The 20,931-nt window shown below is 41.3% G+C and overlaps 1 protein-coding gene across 1 annotated transcript in view; it reads right to left on the bottom strand.

Annotated features, from left to right (window-relative positions):
• FHIP2A (FHF complex subunit HOOK interacting protein 2A) overlaps nucleotides 1–19,889 on the bottom strand; it is a 32,477-nt gene extending 12,588 nt beyond the window's left edge. Inside the window, exons 1-11 of the mRNA XM_075611980.1 lie at nucleotides 19,278–19,889; nucleotides 15,165–15,243; nucleotides 13,381–13,550; nucleotides 12,676–12,780; nucleotides 10,968–11,090; nucleotides 9,808–10,095; nucleotides 9,292–9,488; nucleotides 8,889–9,003; nucleotides 2,320–2,396; nucleotides 1,189–1,381; nucleotides 715–884 (exon numbers count right to left, since the gene is read on the bottom strand). Coding sequence (XP_075468095.1) covers nucleotides 715–884; nucleotides 1,189–1,381; nucleotides 2,320–2,396; nucleotides 8,889–9,003; nucleotides 9,292–9,488; nucleotides 9,808–10,095; nucleotides 10,968–11,090; nucleotides 12,676–12,780; nucleotides 13,381–13,550; nucleotides 15,165–15,243; nucleotides 19,278–19,322 — 1,562 coding nt within the window. The 5' untranslated portion in view covers nucleotides 19,323–19,889. The remainder of the gene's footprint in view (nucleotides 1–714; nucleotides 885–1,188; nucleotides 1,382–2,319; nucleotides 2,397–8,888; nucleotides 9,004–9,291; nucleotides 9,489–9,807; nucleotides 10,096–10,967; nucleotides 11,091–12,675; nucleotides 12,781–13,380; nucleotides 13,551–15,164; nucleotides 15,244–19,277) is intronic.
• Nucleotides 19,890–20,931: the final 1,042 nt, after the last annotated feature.

Here is a 20,931-nt window from a genome sequence, read left to right as displayed (position 1 = left end):
GAGGATATAAAACAGGCCCAGGGTGGATGTGAGCTGTGTGAACAACAGAGAGAGGTTGTATGGCAGTATCCAAAGGAGGACCATCTGGGCATAATATACTATTCGTAGAACGAAAAGGAATACATTGGACTCTAAGACCAAAGAAATCATCTGCTTATATCCTTCTTCAGGACTGCTGCCCCAGGAAGAACCATTTTTTCGTTACGCATTTTCTTCAACAGGACAACATGTTCTACCTGGCTGGAACTTGGGACCATTAATATAAATTACAAAACCAAAACAATTCTGTGTGAAAAGGTACAGGAAGTCTGACACTTGCTCAACAATACACGGCCTAGTCCAGGGGTGGCTAACTCCAGTCCTCAAGGGCCACCAACAGATCAGGATTTAAGGATATTCCTGCTTCAGCACTGATGGCTCAATCAGTGGCCGAGTCAACTACGGAGCCACCTGTGCTGAAGCAGGTATATCCTTAATACCTGACCCGTCCGTGTCTCATGAGGACTGCAGTGGGCTTAGGTCAAGAGTCTTAGACCGGTTTCTTACATTTCATAAATGTTGACAAACCACCAAGCCATTCATTCTACTTAGACATTCACATTACAGCTGCAGAAAGTACCTAAACCCCAGGCTGTACCGTTATATGCCTCTATTTCTCGATCACTAAATATTGCATTGGTTTTCTTGTAGTGTATAAACTAATACGACACATACACTGCCCCAGCAATCTGTCCATTCTCTACCACATCTTTGTCTTCTGGGCAGGGCGGCTTGTACTCTGTGTAGTTCCGTTCCTCCAGGTTTCGGAGAACTAGGTTGTAGAGGATGTGCTCATTAGGTTTTTGTAAGAGGTGCTCAAACAGGCGAAGCGTCATAATGCTAATCTGTGAAGGAAAGGGGGAGGTAGATCAAGGAAGATCAATGAGCGAGACCAAGGGAGGATTCTTCAAATACTTTCTAGTAAAAAATATGTACACAGGGATTATAGATTGAGATTGTGAGTAGTGCAATTAAAAGCTGGAAACCATTACCGTGTGTTAAGAGAAGAGGAATTAGTGGGTGAAATGTCTGTTACCTGGGTTTGTTAAATAGATACTTAAATTAACTTGAAAAATACATTAATGTAAGATTAATTCAAGGGGATTGTATCCTCACATGTGCCTGGCAGACTGTGCCTGGTCCCCTCACCTCATCGGAGATATGGTTGCAATGCTCGATCAGACGATGCCGCAGCGGGGTCCTCTGAATAACCCGCAGTGTCTCCGGCTCCCTCTGCTCCCCAAGGAGGAAATAGACGATCTGATCGAGAAGGGCGTTTGATGTGACCTGGCGCACCATGCGATGAAGCAGGGCTGTCGCTGTTAGGATACCAATCTCAGACCTGAGCACAGACAGGAGGTGAAAAGGAAAGAAAATTTTAAGGTAAAGAAACAAAAGCAACGAGGGACAGGAAAGAAGAGGAGGATGAAGATATAGAGTTGATATGTTAGGAGGACATTGCAGCGAACAACAGGAGTTAAAGAGGCAATCCATGCAGCCAACATTTTTTTTTTACACCCAAGATGACGATGAATTGGTTCTCCTGTGATCGATCAGCAAAATCCTGGTTTCCCAGGGTTCCCTAAATGGCTGCCTTTCAGTTTCAAATCAATCCTTCAGTCAGGGTAATTTAGCAGCTACAATGTATGCTTATATTACCACGCTAACATTATGTATTGTTACAGTTTGCAGCTCAAACGGCTGTGAATATTGGCAAATTATCAGAGACAGAAAATTGTTGGAAATATCTTGCACGGCTGGGGAAGTGGGCTATTAAGCCTGCTATAGAAATCAAAGGATGCGCAATATATTAAAAACTCAATAAAAATGGCATTAAGAGTTGAATTTTAAAAAAAAAATAAAAAAAAAAGGTATTATCTAATACTACAGAACTGATTTATTAAAAAAAAAATACATATGTAGGATATTGCAAGGATTGCTCCTTTAAAAACACAGGAAGAATTAGAGGGAGACAACACAAAGATTTGTGTACAAATGGAGATAGAGATCCAACACCTTCTGCAATGATGAAAAAAAACAAAAATACAGGACACTAAAAGCGCTCTAATATTGAGCTATTTTTCTGTGCATATTTTCACACAAAAACCATAATAGACTGAAAAACGTATGTACTTCCTTTGTGAAAACAAAACAATAATACAAAAAACACCCTTTTATGCAGATAAAAGCTAGTGCTTGAACCAAGTTTGGCTGTGGGATAAGTGGACTCCAAATTTTGAACAGGAATAAGAAATCCACATTAAGAATACAGGCACTCACGTATGCATGAGCTGAGGCTCCACAATACCAACAAGGAATCTCTCCCGCACACATCTGGCCATTGCAGCAGCAGCCATCTGAAGAGACGGAAGACAATGTTATTTTATCAATGAATGTAACAGCTTCAGCCTCCTGTGAATATGTAGGCACGTGACACGAGTGAACCAAAGTGACTTAGAACGGCTCTGAACAACAGTGATGGAGAAATATAAAGAAATGTGTAAAGTGAAACGGAATTGATTCTCAACCTTCACAGGGAATATGTACAGATTCCCTTAAAGACAATGTTGTATCCAGGGTAGGAAGGGAGCGATGGCTTCAGGAACACCCCAAAAAAAGATAAAAAAAATGATGGTGCAGCAAGTATACACAATGTTGGCATATATGAGTCTTGGCTCTATTAAATTGCCTACTTACAGCAGGTAAGTGTAAAACCAGCAGTAATAAGGACCAGGATAGATGTTAAACCAGCAGTCACAGGGACCAGGATAGATGATGGTATAGGAGAGCTCCCACTCGAGTTGATGTTCATGGAAGACAAGGAGAGACCATAGTGTAGATCGAAAGAATCAAATTTATAAGTTAAAAAAAAGCATATGAGAAATGTACTTACAATAAGTACATAGGTCATGTACACATAAGGGTTTACTTGAGGCAGTGGAGTGCCGGAACAGAAGGTATGCTTGCGACTTCACTTCCAAGTGACTCCCGTCGGATCGCGGTGGATGGCGTCTGACGTCACGTCCGGTGAGGGACTGACGACTTCCGATAGGACAAACAAGGAAGCGGGCGGCAAGACAGCACGGCAGACTCGGCGCCTTCAGTTCTGGAACAGCTGTACAGGCTTTGGAAGGCTCTACGCGTTTCGCTGTGCTCACGACAGCTTCCTCAGGAGCGGATGGTACCCCTAGTGGGTGCACACCATAAATAGTGTGTGTAATTGATTTAATTAATCAACTAAATGGCCAAATTTCACACAGGTTCTCCTCATTAGAGGTACATAACACTGTGGTCAAATACACGGCGCACTAAATACAAACAAGCATGATTAAAACAATAGGTATATAATAAAAGGTAACTAAGCTCAGTAGGTAATACACAACATATAGTACATCAGGCAAATGACTCAGTGATATTGGGAGAGAAGAGAGAAAGAGGATAACAATTAGTCAAAACATAGTGAGGGGTTTTAAATACAAAAATTTGTCCTCCGGGAACTGATGGCTAATCCACAGGTATTAATAATAATATGCAATACATAAGTGCAAAGGGACAAGAGAGGTCATAGTAGAGAAGGCAGATTCGAAATAATGAGGGATGTTCGAATAGTATGTCAGGCTAGATAAGGAATGGTGCTAATTCAAAATCCGCATTTAAACCATTTGGTAGGAGTGTTAAGTCTGTGAATCCAATACATTTCACGCTTACTTAAATCAACATCCCTACTACGACCTCTCCAATGTTGCATTCCATTTTCAATAGCAGTGAATTTTAAGTCTTTTGTGCTTGAATTATGAACATTCGCAAAATGTTTGGAAACACTGTGTGTTAATATACCTCGTCTGATATTACTTAGATGTTCTATAATCCGAGTTTTAATCGCTCTTTTTGTTTTTCCCACAGATTGTAGCCCGCAAGGGTATTCTAAAACATAAATGACATATTCTGTGTAACAGTTCATGTATTGTTTGATCTTAAAATCTTCCTTACGGTTATTACATCTGAAATTCTTTTTGTCAAGTTGCTTATCTTCGCAAGCTTTGCAGGTGGAACACCCATAGAATCCCTCAAGTTTTTGGAACCATCCTTTATTTTTAGTATCCAGCTTTCTTATAGCACTTGGAGCAATAATATTTTTCACATTTTTTGCTTTTTTGAATATTATTCTTGGATTCTCTGGGATTTCATTTTTCATGATAGGATCGTTACGCAGAATATGCCAATGTTTACGAATTATGTTACTAATATTCTTTGATTCCCTATTAAACGTTGTTAAGAAAGCAGTGTCAAAATTATTGTTGGTATTTAATTGTCTACTGTTAGATTTAATTAACTCTTGTCTCTTTAAGGCTTTTGCTCTAGTGAATGCTGTGTCCAAGATGTCTTTATTATAGTTTTTTTTTAATAAAACGTGATTCTAATATTTTACATTGTTCTCCAAAAACTACTTCATCAGTGCAGTTTCTACGCATCCTCCTATATTGATTGTATGGAACATTGTCCATCCATAGGTGATGATGGCAGCTAGAACGCAAGATATAATTGTTGCTGTCCACATCTCTCAAATCACACCTGAAAGACACCACAGATGTGCTCCAACTTTTGGACACTATTATCTGGAGGGAAGACTACATAATGGCAACTATAGATGTTTCATCTCTATATACATCCATCCTACATAATCTGGGATGTGAAGCCGTTATGTACTTTCTAAGTCAGGATTCTGACCTCCAGGACATACAAGTCCAATTTATTATAGATGGCATTTCCTTTATATTGGAAAAAAAAAATTCTGTTTGAAGATGTATTTTATATTCAGAAATGTGGCACCGCCATGGGAACGAAGTTTGCCCCCAGTTATGCCAATCTCTTTATGGGATTTTGGGAGGAGAATAACATCTGGACCAATGGCATTCTGGGGGCGGGCATTGTCCTATGGCGGCGCTACATTGATGATATCATCCTAATTTGGCAAGGTGACCAACACGATCTGGATGTGTTTCTAACAAATATGAATACCAACACCTTTAATTTACAATTTACATCCACAACGAGTAGAACTTCATTAAACTTTTTGGACTTAAACATCTATATCGAAGAGGGTAATTTAAAAACTAGGTCATTCTTCAAAGATGTGGACAGCAACAATTATATCTTGCGTTCTAGCTGCCATCATCACCTATGGATGGACAATGTTCCATACAATCAATATAGGAGGATGCGTAGAAACTGCACTGATGAAGTAGTTTTTGGAGAACAATGTAAAATATTAGAATCACGTTTTATTAAAAAAAACTATAATAAAGACATCTTGGACACAGCGTTCACTAGAGCAAAAGCCTTAAAGAGACAAGAGTTAATTAAATCTAACAGTAGACAATTAAATACCAACAATAATTTTGACACTGCTTTCTTAACAACGTTTAATAGGGAATCAAAGAATATTAGTAAAATAATTCGTAAACATTGGCATATTCTGCGTAATGATCCTATCATGAAAAATGAAATCCCAGAGAATCCAAGAATAATATTCAAAAAAGCAAAAAATTTGAAAAATATTATTGCTCCAAGTGCTATAAGAAAGCTGGATACTAAAAATAAAGGATGGTTCCAAAAACTTGAGGGATTCTATGGGTGTTCCACCTGCAAAGCTTGCGAAGATAAGCAACTTGACAAAAAGAATTTCAGATGTAATAACCGTAAGGAAGATTTTAAAATCAAACAATACATGAACTGTTACACAGAATATGTCATTTATGTTTTAGAATACCCTTGCGGGCTACAATATGTGGGAAAAACAAAAAGAGCGATTAAAACTCGGATTATAGAACATCTAAGTAATATCAGACGAGGTATATTAACACACAGTGTTTCCAAACATTTTGCGAATGTTCATAATTCAAGCACAAAAGGCTTAAAATTCACTGCTATTGAAAATGGAATGCAACATTGGAGAGGTCGTAGTAGGGATGTTGATTTAAGTAAGCGTGAAATGTATTGGATTCACAGACTTAACACTCTCCTACCAAATGGTTTAAATGCGGATTTTGAATTAGCACCATTCCTTATCTAGCCTGACATATACTATTCGAACATCCCTCATTATTTCGAATCTGCCTTCTCTACTATGACCTCTCTTGTCCCTTTGCACTTATGTATTGCATATTATTATTAATACCTGTGGATTAGCCATCAGTTCCCGGAGGACAAATTTTTGTATTTAAAACCCCTCACTATGTTTTGACTAATTGTTATCCTCTTTCTCTCTTCTCTCCCAATATCACTGAGTCATTTGCCTGATGTACTATATGTTGTGTATTAGCTACTGAGCTTAGTTACCTTTTATTATATACCTATTGTTTTAATCATGCTTGTTTGTAATTAGTGCGCCGTGTATTTGAACACAGTGTTATGTACCTCTAATGAGGAGAACCCGTGTGAAATTTGGCCATTTAGTTGATTAATTAAATCAATTACACACACTATTTATGGTGTGCACCCACTAGGGGTACCATCCGCTCCTGAGGAAGCGGTCGTGAGCACAGCGAAACGCGTTGAGCCTTCCAAAGCCTGTATAGCTGTTCCAGAACTGAAGGCGCCGAGTCTGCCGTGCTGTCTTGCCGCCCGCTTCCTTGTTTGTCCTATCGGAAGTCGTCAGTCCCCCACTGGACGTGACGTCAGACGCCATCCACCGCGATCCGACGGGAGTCACTTGGAAGTGAAGTCGCAAGCATACCTTCTGTTCCGGCACTCCACTGCCTCAAGTAAACCTTTATGTGTACATGACCTATGTACTTATTGTAAGTACATTTCTTATATGCTTTTAACTTATAAATTTGATTCTTTCAATCTACACTATGATCTCTCCTTGTCTTCCATGAACATCAACTCGAGTGGGAGCTCTCCTATACCATCATCTATCCTGGTCCCTGTGACTACTGGTTTAACATCTATCCTGGTCCTTATTACTGCTGGTTTTACACTTACTTGCTGTAAGTAGGCAATTTAATAGAGCCAAGACTCATATATACCAACATTGTGTATACTTGCTGCACCATCATTTTTTTTATCTTTTTTTGGGGTGTTCCTGAAACTATCGCTCCCTTCCTACCCTGGATACGGCACGTGACATGAAACATGAGCAGGTCTCTACTGGAATCTTATCAACTCTTATTGTGTTTCTAGTTAGAAATTACAGAGCAAATCTCAGCAGGATAGGAAGGCAGGAATTCAACATTGCCATAACTACAAATATCACAGCACACAGTACTCAGCACAGCATTTCCATGCACTTTCAGATTCTTACTGCTCTGTATCCTGAGAGAGAGCAGCTACAATTTAAAGAGCATTCCCATGCATGAAATGGTCCTTTTGAGCATTAAACCAACGCCATCTAACACAGTGACATAACAAGGGATTTTCTGTGAAGGAACTTCTATTGCTTTTAAGAGTACAAAGCTTTACACTCTTCTGCCCCTCCCTACATCTCAGCCCTAATTTCTCGCTATACACATCCCGACTCTTGCGTTCTGCTCAAGGATGTCTTCTCTCTACCCCCTTTGTATCTAAAGCCCTCTCCGCCATAAACCTTTCTCACTGACTGCCCCACACCTCTGGAATGCCCTTCCCCTCAATACCCGACTAGCACCCTCTCTATCCACCTTTAAGATCCACTTTAAGACACACTGCTTAACGAATCATATGAGTAGCACCATAGATAATACTATACATATGGTACATAAAGCTTGTCCCCCTGCAGACACACTTACCAGAATGCCCTCTTACTGTATCTGTTTGTTCCTACCAATTAGATTGTAAGCTCTTCGGGGCAGGGACTCCTCTACCGAAATGTTACTTTTATATCTGAAGCACTTATTCCCATGATCTGTTATTTGTATTATTTGTTATTTATATGATTGTCACGTGTATTACTACTGTGAAGCGTTATGTACATTAATGGCGCTATATAAATAAAGACAAAGACATACATTAAAAAAAGATATTAGGCCTCAGCTATAATGTCAGCAGCTCTCATTATTGCAAATCTCTATATTCATTTTTTGGCATCGCTTTTTTAAGAATCCTTGCCATATTTAGTAATGGCCAACAACTTTGCTTTGTATTGACGTGTGTGTTTTCTGAGGGTCCCAAACATTAAACGTTGCTTTAAAGCATTGATCCTATCACAAATGACTTTTCCCCCCTCTTTTACCTGTCCCCCGGAGCTATGTGAACCCCCCAACCTCCGGCTCCAGTAAAATGAACATATGTTTTTGTAATTTCCTAGAACATTTACAAACATGCCCACCTGGGTCAGCCTTGGGAGAGGGTCCGAGGACTGACCCTCACGGCCATTTTGTGTCCACAGGGCAACTATTCTTGCCCAGTGTAAAAATTCCTTAGTTGCATGGTAAACGGGGGTCCTGAAATGTCAGGGGACCACAGATAAGGGGGGGGGGAAACCTCCAATAAATAGCGAACACCGTGGATTGGTGCTTTAACTGTGCACGCAATGTCTCTGTATGTAATGTATACCCTGTTCATTTATGTAACTGTACTTGTAACCATGTACTATTTGTTTTACTCTGTGCCCAGGACATACTTGAAAACGAGAGGTAACTCTCAATGTATTACTTCCTGGTAAAATATTTTATAAATAAATAAAATAAATAAATAATGTGTGGGAATATTCTCTGGACTGTGTAAAGTTTGGGGATTGCTGGGGGAAACAAGAAGTAGTGAATAAAATGAACATTAGACTATCCTGAAGAGTGAGTGGATAATGCAGTATAAGAAATAAGCAGATTATTAGAATAAAAAAGCCAGTAAGAACAGCCTTCAACACAAACCCTCTGTGCTTCTTTGATGAGCTGGTCACAATAATCAAACCAAGACAAGAAGGAGATGAGGGCCCGTTTTCCTGGGAAACCAGATGCATCTTCTTTAACATTGTATGAATCCAAACTAGGACACAGACGGGAGACATACAGGCATTAATAATAATAACACACTGATTTTATAAGAAGCAGTGCCTGCCTGCCTCACTCCCCTCCCCCCACAATGTCATTTCATTTGCTTAATCTTAGGGTGGTCACAATTTTAAATATTCTTTAAAATTAATTGATTTTCTCTATTTTCACCATTTATTCGCTCTCCCCCCACCCCCCGACACTATTACCTTATGAGAATAACATAAAGCAGACCAGAAGTGAGGAACACACAGGAAGAATGATGTGACACATTGCTAGTTACCCCCAGTTGATGGCCTCCACAGTTTCAATATCCAGAGGGTCGATGGACTGAGGCAGAGCCCGGAACAGAGAAGTCAACCTGTCCGTTAGCAGCTCACACAGGCCGGTGTTCTGCGTTAGGCACTTGGCAGCTGCCAGCTCCGGCAAACTTACTAAAAGCATCAGCCCCTCACAGGCTTTCACAGCTACCCGGCCATCCTGGGGAAAGCAAAAGAAAGACTCAGGCCATGGACAGTAGTGACAAAGGAGTCTTCGGAAATGTGAGTAACAAGGACAGAAAAGTAACCCAGGTTCATACTGGTTTGAAGAAGGAGATGATAAAGTCTGCAGTGTAGCTGCCCACGGGACAGAGAGCATGTTTAACCAGTGACGTTTCACAGCAACGTTCCCCACCACAAAAGGCATATTTACCGGAGACGTAAATTCCATTCACACATAATGAAAACCCATTTTAGTATTTAACATTAATTTCGCGTAAAAACAATATATATGGAAGAAGTGAAGCGAAAGGACTCACCGGACTCTTTGTGAGATTTAACAAGGAATTCACCAGATTATAGTCTTGGTGTACATGATTAGCAGATGTGTCTGGCACTGCAGATGCTTTCACATCACCAGAAGACGTGGTCAGATCGGGGTGCACGGAATCTACACGCGGGGATCGCTCTGCATCAGCGACGTCACATGTTGCCCCAAGAGGAAGGTGCTGCCCTGTGTCATTGGTTAGAATCTCTCCTTGGCTGTTGCCAGGATGTTCCAAAAAACTGTTGGAGGGTCCTGCGGATTGTGATGCTTTTGACTTGTTCTGGAAGCGTGAACACAGAAAGATGAACTGGGTGCAGATTCAAGCTAGCAACATCTTTATCACCAACATCTTGTTCAGCACCAACAATGTCTACAACCCATTGCTTAGCAAAGTGATGTATTGCAGCTGTATTTGACAGTCAAAGCATTAGCACTGCCACTTAGCAAGGTATATTAGCGTTTCAAAGAATGTGATGTCTGACATGCCATGTGTAATATCCAAACAATTATACATTTTCTCCTTTCTCACTTACAGGATGTCTGTGTCAGGGTCTAATTGTAGCTTAAAGGTAGAGTTGGCTTCTTTATTCCCCTTGCTGGCAGTCTCGAGTGTCCTAAAATCATCTCATAGTAAATACAGCAAAAGGAAATAGTTTGACTCCCGCACTAGGGAGACGCTGTGATAGCGTATAAAACGCAGAGCTGCATGTATTTTCCCCTTTAGGTAAGCAGGTTAACACAACGTTTCGGGGGGAATTACACCTGACGAAGGTTAAGTCTCCCTAGTGCAGCGGTCAAACTATTTTCTTTTGCTACGTGTGTAATACAACATTAGTTTATGTATAACCGTTTCTCAGTTAACTAAAAGGCAATATGCAGTCTACACTGTTAGAGGGGCACAAGTAATTAATGATGAAATAATGCAGAGCTTCCTATGATGTAGTGATTAAAACATTGTTACCATTCCAGTCAGATTGTGGGTGATGGTGGTCATCTTTCATGAGATATGCAAGTTATAACTTACTTTGGTGTCTGTCCGGCATAGTGAAATATGCCAAAATAAAGTACATGAGCCGGTTAGAAAAAACGAAGAGGCACTTCTGCTTTAGTTGCCTTGCACAGCGATGCCTTTTGCCATGAAACCTTACCCACCTCGAGAAAGAAGTTGACCAAGTATGGATCCTGCTTCAGCTTGGAGCACACAATGCACAGGAACTGGATTTCTTCACTTTCTGTCGGGTTGGCCAGTACTTCTCCACACAGTCTTATAAGTTTCTGGGATATAGATACAGACAAGTCAGAGAAGAAACCAATGCAGCAAAGATTAGATATCTAGTCACTTATCAGAAGGTTCCTGTACACTATAATTTCATATGTGATGAACTCTTATGTTCGTCCAATCTGCAATGAATGTGCATCTCTCAGTCTATGCCCAATAAATCTACTAGAACTGTAAAGTATAAGGCCGCGCGTATAGTGCCGTCGATGACGACGGCGACACGACGGGTGACGTCACCCGTCGCCACGATGGGTGACGTCACCCGTCGCCACAGGCAAAAGTTAAATTTCGCCATGTGGCGTGTCGTGGGTTTCCGGCCATTTGATTGGTTCAAGGGCCGTCACATGAGGCGACAGCCCTTGAAAAATCAAATTTTGCCGGCTACCAGTTTTTGCGATGACTCAGTTGCATTGTCGCCGTTGCGCTTACTATAAGCGCACGCGGCGCCAGAAATGCATTTGTTTTCGGGCGACGTCGCGTCACCGGCACTACAAGCGCGGCCTAAGGGTGTTAACTGTGGATTTTCCTATTCTGGGCAACAGCCGTGCCAGGTGTTCTTCAGGAGCGTGAACCCTTTTCAGTAAAAACAAAACAAAAACAACACAGAAGACAAACCTAAATAATTAAGATAAAGGCCCAAATTTACTAAGCAGTCTTCTGCCATAATACACCTTCCATCGCTGGGACAAAGCTTACATCCCACGGACTTCAACGTGCCGGAAGGCACCATGTGGCAGAAAGTGGCTTGGTAAATATAGGTCCAAAGTGTTGAATTTCCTGAGATCATTTCGATTTCCAAAGTTGTTCTTTAAAACTACTTTTCAGGGTTCTACATTAGTTAGTATTCAACAAAGGATTTAGAATCTAAAAACAGATATTTTAACATAGGGGAGAGATGCTGTATCTCTCCCTCCACAAAAAAAAATATATCCAACAATGTGCATTAAAGCTGGAGACCAAGCAATATCCTATATGTGTTTTTTTTTTTGTTTTTTTAAATAAATCAGTTCTGTACTTGAGAAAATACTTGTTTTTTTTATTTTTAAATGCTACAACTCTGAATGACATTTTTTATGTATTATAATGTAACAAGCATGTTTTGTTTCGATAGCAACCACTTACAAAAATCACATTCCTGTCCTCTTCTGAAACAAGCTCTGGCACATCCCTTTTTGAGCCCTGCCCCCTGTCTAGCAGTGCACCAATTGTATCTAGTGACTGCCTGGTCACATAATCTTCCCCACAGAACTTTGCATCTTTGGTCCTCTTCTGCTGCACTGATGACTATTTAGTGAACTCCCGAGCCAATCCTTCACTGATCGATCACAGGAGAACGGATTGATTGGCAATTTAGCTAATTACTTATCGTTATGTGGATTGTATGGATGCACAGATTAAAGGGAAAAAGAAATCAAATAATAAAAAAATAAAAGGCAGCTTGGACTGCTGCTTTATCTGCACTCTCCCCCCCCAAAAACCCACAAGAACTCTTTTGCCAACTAACTCATCCAATTTGACTGTGTTGCGCATAATATATATTTACACACACACACACATACTATCCAGAGGATAGAACATTACCTGTACTGGTCTGTGCACGTTGATATGGGGAAGAAGAGGTTGTCTGATTCTTCCTAGAAGTTTTGTATAGAAAACTAAGATCTGCTGCTTCATGCCTGGAGGACACTGGTGAGAACCACACACAAAGCATACACAGGAAATGAGATTAGACAGATAAAAAGCACTGGCCACACACTGGAGAACAATACAAAAAAACACCAACAGGTGTGCAGGTCAGCGTTGTATATTATACTACTATTTATGAGCTGCAATTTTAGACCAACATAAATATGATAAGGTCATTCATGTAGGACAGGGGTGGCCAACGTCAGTCCTCAAGGACCACCAACAGGTCAGGTTTTCAGGATATCCCTGCTTCAGCACAGGTGGCTCAATTAGTGGCTCAGTCTTCAATTGAGCCACCTGTCCTGAAGCAGGGATATCCTGAAAACCTGACCTGTCGGTGGCCTTTGAGGACTGGAGTTGGCCACCCCTGATGTAGCATATTAACAGCTCACAAGAACAATAAAGTCCAATGAGGGAGAGAAAGGAGAAGAAGAAGAAGAAGAAGAAGAAGAAGAAGAAGAAGAAGAAGAAGGAGAAGGAGGAGAAGAAGAGCAGTATTCTAGAAAGTAGGTTGGACCTGCCTTCTCAAATCAAGAAAAAATTAAGCAACGCCATTAATGATACTGTGCAATGTAATCATACAAACTCAGGGAAACTCACATCAGCTTTCCCCAGAGTGTATAATGTCTCTAAGACCTTGTGATGCAGTAAATATTCCATGCAGGGCCCTGTCTCCCCAGACTCGCGCTCCGTTTCTTCCTGCACCAGAATATCAAGCATCTGTTCCAGGTGAGAGGGGATGTTGGTGTCGGTCACTGGGGCCTTGTCATCTGTAAAGCCAAGAAGAAAGGACTCGGACACTGCTAGTATACTCTCGAGACATAAGCCGATTCTGTATGACCAAACGGTTGTTACGTTGCGCACTCCCTGCTACACAATATTTGTTCAGCGAACCCCTAATTAATAAATCTTATTGCCTATTTATCAGACTATTGCTAACAAAACTGTGTGACCGATCCCAGGTAGTATAGTGTCCTGAGCTAGTGTGGGGAAAACACGCTTAATAAGGCCCCTAACTGCACCTGAGTTTGTGCAGACAGCATGGGGGGTATAGCGTTCACTCACTGCAGGAGCTTCCAAAGTCACGCCCCACAATGCCTTGCTGCTGTGGATGCAAACCATTGAGGGGAGCGGGAAAGCTGTTCCTGTAATTTGCAGCTATACCATCCACACTCAGATGCAGTTTGGGGATTTTTCCTATCGATCAGCAGCTTAGGTAATTAGTTTTCAATAAAAGGTAATCACAGGCTGCATATATTAAAACAAAATGCTCTGATGGCCTTTATAAAATGTTGTGGTCCTAGCTGAGCCTGTTAATACTATTGTAGTGGTCATTGTTAAAAAGTAAACGTAATGCTAAACTTCCAGACAAACATATCAATCCAAACAGTTTTTCACCATGATTTTCTAGCTACAGTATTATGGCTGCAGTCCAAGCAATATCCAACATTTTTTTGTTTTAAATAGATCAGTTATGTACTATGAGAAAATACTTGGAGCATTTTTTTTTAAACAACATTGAATTACATTTTTTACGTATTATTACATAACAAGCATTTTTTGTTTCTATAGCAACCTTTTACAGTCACATCCCCTTCCTCTTCTGAAACAGGCTCTGGCACACCCCTTTTTGAGCCCTGCCCTCTCTCTAGCAGTGCACCAATTGTATCTAGTGACTGCCTGATCACATGATCATCCCACAGAACTTTGCATCTTTGGACCTCTTCTGCTGCACTGACAGCCATTTAGTGAACCCGAGCCGAATTTTGCTGATCGACAACTTAACTAATTACTTATCATTATGTGGATTGTATTGATGCACATTATAAAGGGGGGATATTTTATTTATTTATTTTTAACCGGCAGCTTGGACTACTGCTTTAAGTTATCGTAATTCTTTTTTTCCCCCTTCTTTATTACTGGAAATGATGATCCAAAATGCTCAATAGCCGTGTAATTCGTATATTTACTTTACCAAAGATTGTTGTGGTACATGGGAAAACTAGACAAAAATATACATTGTAAGCTTTCCCGGGAAAGTATTCCATTATTCTGTACAAAGCACAGCACACACTGACAACATGATACATAAATAAAGTGCATTGCACACTGACGTTTAGAAAGACTACTGTCAATGAAGAATGGTAATGGATTGTAATATAAACTTTGGGTGTCCTTTAAATATATATATAAACTGTAAATATTATTGTATGTTCATTTGCATGTCTTAGACAGGTCTGCAACCCTAAGACATGCAAATGAACATACAGTAATATTTACAGTTGCTTTATGCTTTACTGTGGAGGGTTTTTGTCACTTTTTTTACCCACCATAACCTTAATAATTGTGGTATATATATATATTAAACCAAAAAGCTTTCTTACCAGACGTTTCAATGTAGTAATGAGTGATAGCTTTCCAGTGGTATACAAAGTCTTCTTGTAAAGGTAGAGAAGGTGCAAGCTAAAGAAAAAGAAAGAGAGAGAATGTATTTCAGCATTCAGTACTCTCATATCCAAGGTACTCAGCTGGACAGTCTGAGAATATATGAGAATAGAACATTGAGCACCGATAGGATTGAGTTCATTGTATAATACATTGCAAATATGGGTGGCTATTTGCATGTGGCTATCACCGACTTCCATTTCCTCTTCCAGCAGTTTCTGTAAACCTGCAATTGCTAAATGGGCCATTGATGGCGTCTGGAAGTGATTCATTTCTCCTGCTTTATGCAAATTGTAATATTTTGGACCCTAACTTAATTAGTGCTGATGGGTCAAGTTTCCCTCTAGTTTTTTTTTAGGTTCTGAAGAACTTGTAATGGTCTAGATTATAAACAATAATATTCTAAAAACCGTTTCATATTCTGTCATATGTGCCGTGTTAGCAGTTGGGGATACAACAAACACATCATCCCAAACCTGACAGTGTTGAACAAGGATGTACTTGCAAGAATAATCCAACGTGTGGGACGTGAACAGCTGGAAGGTACAAATTCCACTGCAACATCACTCAGATTTATCTGGAGCAAGTTACCCTGCCTCGTCCGAACCTTTACTGAATCATCAGAAAGAGTTTGCCAAATATATCATAACTGATACTATTTAGTTATTGCATCAGTTGTGCATTTAAAAGCCCCATGTATAGCATTAAATGTGGGTTAGATAAAAGGCATTCTATATTATATTCTTGAACTATCGCATCATAAAAAGTTTCTTGAATGAAAATTGCAGTATTCAGCAAGATGTTGCTTTAGCTAGTAATGCATCATCAATATAAAGGAGAGGTTATTTTATTATTTGAGATAATAAAAAGCTACAAATTCTAGCAGCATCATCTTTGTGAACTCCTTAAATATGCATACATTTTTTTTTGGAGCTTCTACAACACTTCGGCCTCTGCTATAGTGGAACGCACTAGCTTCCGCGCTCCTCAGTGCACGCTCGCCTGCAACAGGAGATATTTCCTGTCCTGCAGGCAGAGGCGACAGGGAGGCACGGCCGTGATGTCACAGAGCTGGTTCGCCCTAGCGCGTGCACAATATGCACAAATACATTGCTATCCTAGTGTTTGTATGGACGTAGCCTTAGTTTCATTGCTTCAATTGTTCTGGCCTTACATTGGTAAAAGTGCAAAAAGGGAGTGTAAATTATGCAGATAAAATTGTATTAAAAATAATAATTGATTGCATGTTCATTGCTATAATGATATGGGTACTTCATACGCTACTGCCTTATTGCGATACTTCTACAGGCCGCTTTCACTCAATAAACAAACACAAATTGCTGCTCTATAGTTTAGGTCAGTGTTTTTCAACAGGAGTTCCTAGAAACCCTTGGGTTCCCCGGGCATCCCTAAAGGGTTCCCAGCAATTTCCAGGTCATTATAAAATTGTACCAAATACAGAAGAATTTACAATGCATCTAATCTCAGACGCGCTATTAGAGAGGGTTTCGGTTCCTTACAATGCATCAGATCTCAGACGCAATATTAGAGAGGGTTGGGGTACCCCAAAATTTCACAATATTATTTTAGGGGTCTTTAACCATAACAAGGTTTAAAAAAATCACTGGTTTACGTTTTTCTACACTGCTTTGAATAGGGTTAGAGTTAGAGATTTAGGGTCTGGGCAGGGGGGACAGCATATTTAATTATATGTGAACTAGATAAATATTTTAGACTTTTTTCTATAAATAAAATAATCTGTAGTCCACAAGAAAAACACCCGTAGGTAAATAGGGATATGGCAATGTTCATACAATTGTCAAATGCTACTCACAGAAATGGAAACTGTGTTAAAAGCTTGTTACAGGTCTTCTGAAATGGGAAACTTGGGTCTGGATATAGGACTAAAATCTTTCACAAAAAGTCGGAACGGTACTTTTGGGAGGGGACCACCCATGTGCCTCTTTATCTGGCCCCTACAACAAAAATGACCTCTGCAAAAACCTTGATAGCCCTGGCTTAGATCCTAAACACATTGCCTATTGGTGGTCTTCCAAGGCAGGAGTTGTTTACCTCTGCAGCCAACATCTGAGAGTGGAAAGTCATGCGCTGACACTCAGAATTACATGTTATTTTTAGGAAGTGGTACAAAGATGAACTGAAGTTTTAGATACTTCTGACAGTGCTCGAACGCAGATCCGATTCCCTACCACGTGGCACATGTATCAAAAGCCATATCAAATATGACCTTCCAGCTGCCTGCTTGTTTACGGTCAGAGGAGCTGCTGCCGCCCTAACAAACAGCAAAAGGTGTTGCTACAAAAGCAAACAAGTCTCCTTTATGCACATTATCTGTTTATACCATGGGTGGACAACTCCAGTCCTCAAGGGCCAGAAAGCAGGTCAGGTGTTCAGGATATCCCTGCTTCAGCACAGGTGGCTCAGTCGACTGAGCCACCTGTGCTGAAAACCTGACCTGCTGGTGGCCCTTGAGGACTGAAGTTTCCCACTCCTGGTTTATACACTCCATATTTCTCTTAGGTGGGAAGAGATCTGTTTACATCCATTCATATATTAGAGTAGCTTTGTCAGGTGTAAACATGCATATTACAAATAATACCTTCATTGAAAACTGTCTTTTTGAAGCAAACCTTTGGAGTAAAAATCTCTTATTGGGTCTCAAAAAATTATCTGAATTTTAGTTAGTCCAAGGACACAACAGGTTTACCGGCTTCTTTGTGTACTTACATTAGCGAAAGCCTGACAGGTGTATTAGCTTTTATCAATAAACACAAGGCTCTCGGCCCTCATACTAATAATGCACCTACCCAACAACCAGCTGGGCCTGTAAGGCTGGACTCAGACTGGAAGAACTAACACAATTATGCAGTTACTATACTGAATAGTAAAGAGGCATCACATTTCTCCCAGGGCTATCACCTTATCTTGGGCTGAGTCTGATAACTTTGTTTTTGTAATGTAATACATTTTACTATGCAAACCAACAAACAATAATTATCTAGAAAGGAGGGACCCATGACAATACAAGTCTAAATACTTAACTATTTGTTTTTTACATTTAAAGATATTGTTTGTGTCATGTTTGCATAGCATCAATTTACAAATAATGTGCTATATTTCTCAAGTTCTCTCTGGCAGACTGTGTGAGGCTCTGGGGTTAACAAACAATTTTGTGATTTACATTTAAACATGGTGCTAAATGATTTGCCTATCCTTAAAGCTTGGTGAGAATTGAATTCCAGGTTAAGCAGCACGGATTTATCATATGACAGCAGAATATAAACGGATATTATTGTAAAGATATGGGGTAACCGCCAGTTATGAACATTCAGACAGCTGAGCGCAACATATAATTTCCTCAGACATAAAAATAAAAGCATATTTATTGAGTTGTCTCATTTGCAAAAGGGACAGAACAAGTATAAACTCAAATTTAAAGTGAGAAACCCAAGAACATAACCAATACAAATACAATTATTATACGGATGACATCCATGACACTCACATGGATAAAAAGGTTCCCTAAAACATACAATTCACCCAGTTACTAAGAACGCAAATAACCAGACTGTAGATATGTAGATATATACCAAAAAATGTTAACCATGATAAAAAAAAAAAAGTAATTTCTCCAGATCAGGTACATACTTTTTAAATTGCATTATATTAATAAATACTTCTAACTCCAGAGTGTGTGTGTGTGTGTGTGTGTGTGTGTGTGTGTGTGTGTGTATGTATGTATGTATGTATGTATGTATGTATATATATATATATATATATATATATATATATATAAATAAAAAGCAGGCTGTAAATAGGAAGCAGCTGCCATTGTGTGCTGCTCGGTTCCTGCCACATCAGCTTTGCCAGGTACTTCTCGTCACTTGCCATGCTCACACCGTGCGGGGTCCCCTCCCCGTGTGTCAGGCAGGAAACTCCCCAGGCTGCGGCCTATTTCCTGTCCGGCCTGCCCCGGATCCCCGGCCTAGAGTAAGAGCCCCCGCCGCCCTCCCGCGCCCCGGGTTCCTCACCGCCTCCACGGCCTGCTGCAGGATGGAGGTGATCTTGGAGAACATCTTCCCCCGGTGCTGGAGCAGCTTTTCCCGGGAGGACCTGGAGAAGTCGGAGATCTGCTGCCGCCGCCGCTCCAGGGTGGAGACGGATCACAACACACACACAGACCCACAATACACAAAGTGCAGCACAATGTCACACGCAGACCCACAACACAGTGCCACACACACACACAGTACAGCACAGTGACACACAGCGGGGAGAGCCCCGGGGGCAGGACTATCCCATACAGCAACAGAGGGAGACACACAGCCCCCTACTGCCCTCACACTGCTACTGACACACACACACACACACACACACACACACACACACACACACACACACACACACACACACACACACACACTGCCCTCACACTACTACTGCTACTGACACACACACACATACACACACTGCCGTACACACTGCCCTCACACTACTACTGCTACTGACACACACACACACTCTGCCCTGACACTGCCTCACACTGCTGCTACTGCCACACACACACTCCCCTGACAACGCTACTGCCACACACTGCTACACATACACACACAGCCCTCCCCTACTGTTCTCTCACTGCTACTGACACACACACACACACACACACACACACACACAGTACAGCACAGTGACAAGCAGCGGGGAGAGCCCAGTGGGCAGTATTATTCCATACAGCAACAAAGGGAGACACACAGCCCCCTACTGCCGTCACACTACTACTGACACACACACACACACACACACACACTGCCCTCACACTACTACTGCGACACACACACACACACACACACTGCCCTCACACTACTACTACTACTGACACACACACACACACTGCCCTCACACTACTACTGACACACACACACACAGTACAGCACAGTGACACACAGTGGGGAGAGCCCCAGGGGCAGGACTATCCCATACAGCAACAGAGGGAGACACACAGCCCCCTACTGCCCTCACACTGCTACTGACACACACACACACACACACACACACACACACACACACACACACACACACACACACTGCCCTCACACTACTACTGCTACTGACACACACACACATACACACACTGCCGTACACACTGCCCTCACACTACTACTGCTACTGACACACACACACACTCTGCCCTGACACTGCCTCACACTGCTACTGCCACACACACTGCCCTGACAACGCTACTGACACACACACACATACACACACACACACACACACTGCTACACATACACAAACACACAGCCCTCACACTGCTACTGACACACACACACTACCCTCACACTACTACTGCTACTGACACACACACACACTGCCCTCACACACTGCCCTCACACTACTACTGACACACACACACACACACACACACACTGCCACACACATACACTGCCCTCACACTGCTACTGCCACACACACACACACACTGCCCTGACAACGCTACTGACACACACACACACACACACACACACACACACACACACACACACACACAGCCCTAACACTGCTACTGACACACACACTGCCCTGACACAGCTACTTACACACACACTGCTACTAACACTAACACACACACACACACACTGCCCTGACACAGCTACTGACACACGCACACACCCCTACTGCCCTCAC

The sequence above is a fragment of the Ascaphus truei genome, chromosome 8 (assembly GCF_040206685.1).
Source record: "Ascaphus truei isolate aAscTru1 chromosome 8, aAscTru1.hap1, whole genome shotgun sequence".
In the NCBI taxonomy this organism is placed as follows: Eukaryota; Metazoa; Chordata; class Amphibia; order Anura; family Ascaphidae; genus Ascaphus; species Ascaphus truei.
This window is presented reverse-complemented; position numbering and strand designations above follow the sequence as displayed.